Below are 220 nucleotides of genomic sequence, written 5' to 3' on the forward strand. Positions count from 1 at the left end.
GTTATTTCACAAAATTCGCATAGTGACGATCGAGTGCACGGTGGTGTCGCTAAGAACTTCGTACAAAACCTTTTCGACAATCTAATATTTAACGACATATCTCTGACTTTTTCTTGTTTCATGACTCTTTACGCAGGAAGCCGTAAGTTCGTTAGACAATAATAATAATAATAATAATAATAATAATAATAATAATAATAATAATAATAATAATCGTAAT

At 29.1% G+C, this 220-nt stretch overlaps 1 protein-coding gene across 1 annotated transcript in view; it reads left to right on the forward strand.

Annotated features, from left to right (window-relative positions):
- LOC102672401 (Down syndrome cell adhesion molecule-like protein 1 homolog) overlaps positions 1-220 on the forward strand; it is a 74,523-nt gene that overhangs the window by 64,772 nt on the left and 9,531 nt on the right. The window contains 1 exon segment of the mRNA XM_031511334.1: positions 137-142. Coding sequence (XP_031367194.1) covers positions 137-142 — 6 coding nt within the window.

The sequence above is a fragment of the Apis dorsata genome, unplaced genomic scaffold (assembly GCF_000469605.1).
Source record: "Apis dorsata unplaced genomic scaffold, Apis dorsata 1.3 scaffold_307, whole genome shotgun sequence".
NCBI classification, from domain to species: Eukaryota; Metazoa; Arthropoda; class Insecta; order Hymenoptera; family Apidae; genus Apis; species Apis dorsata.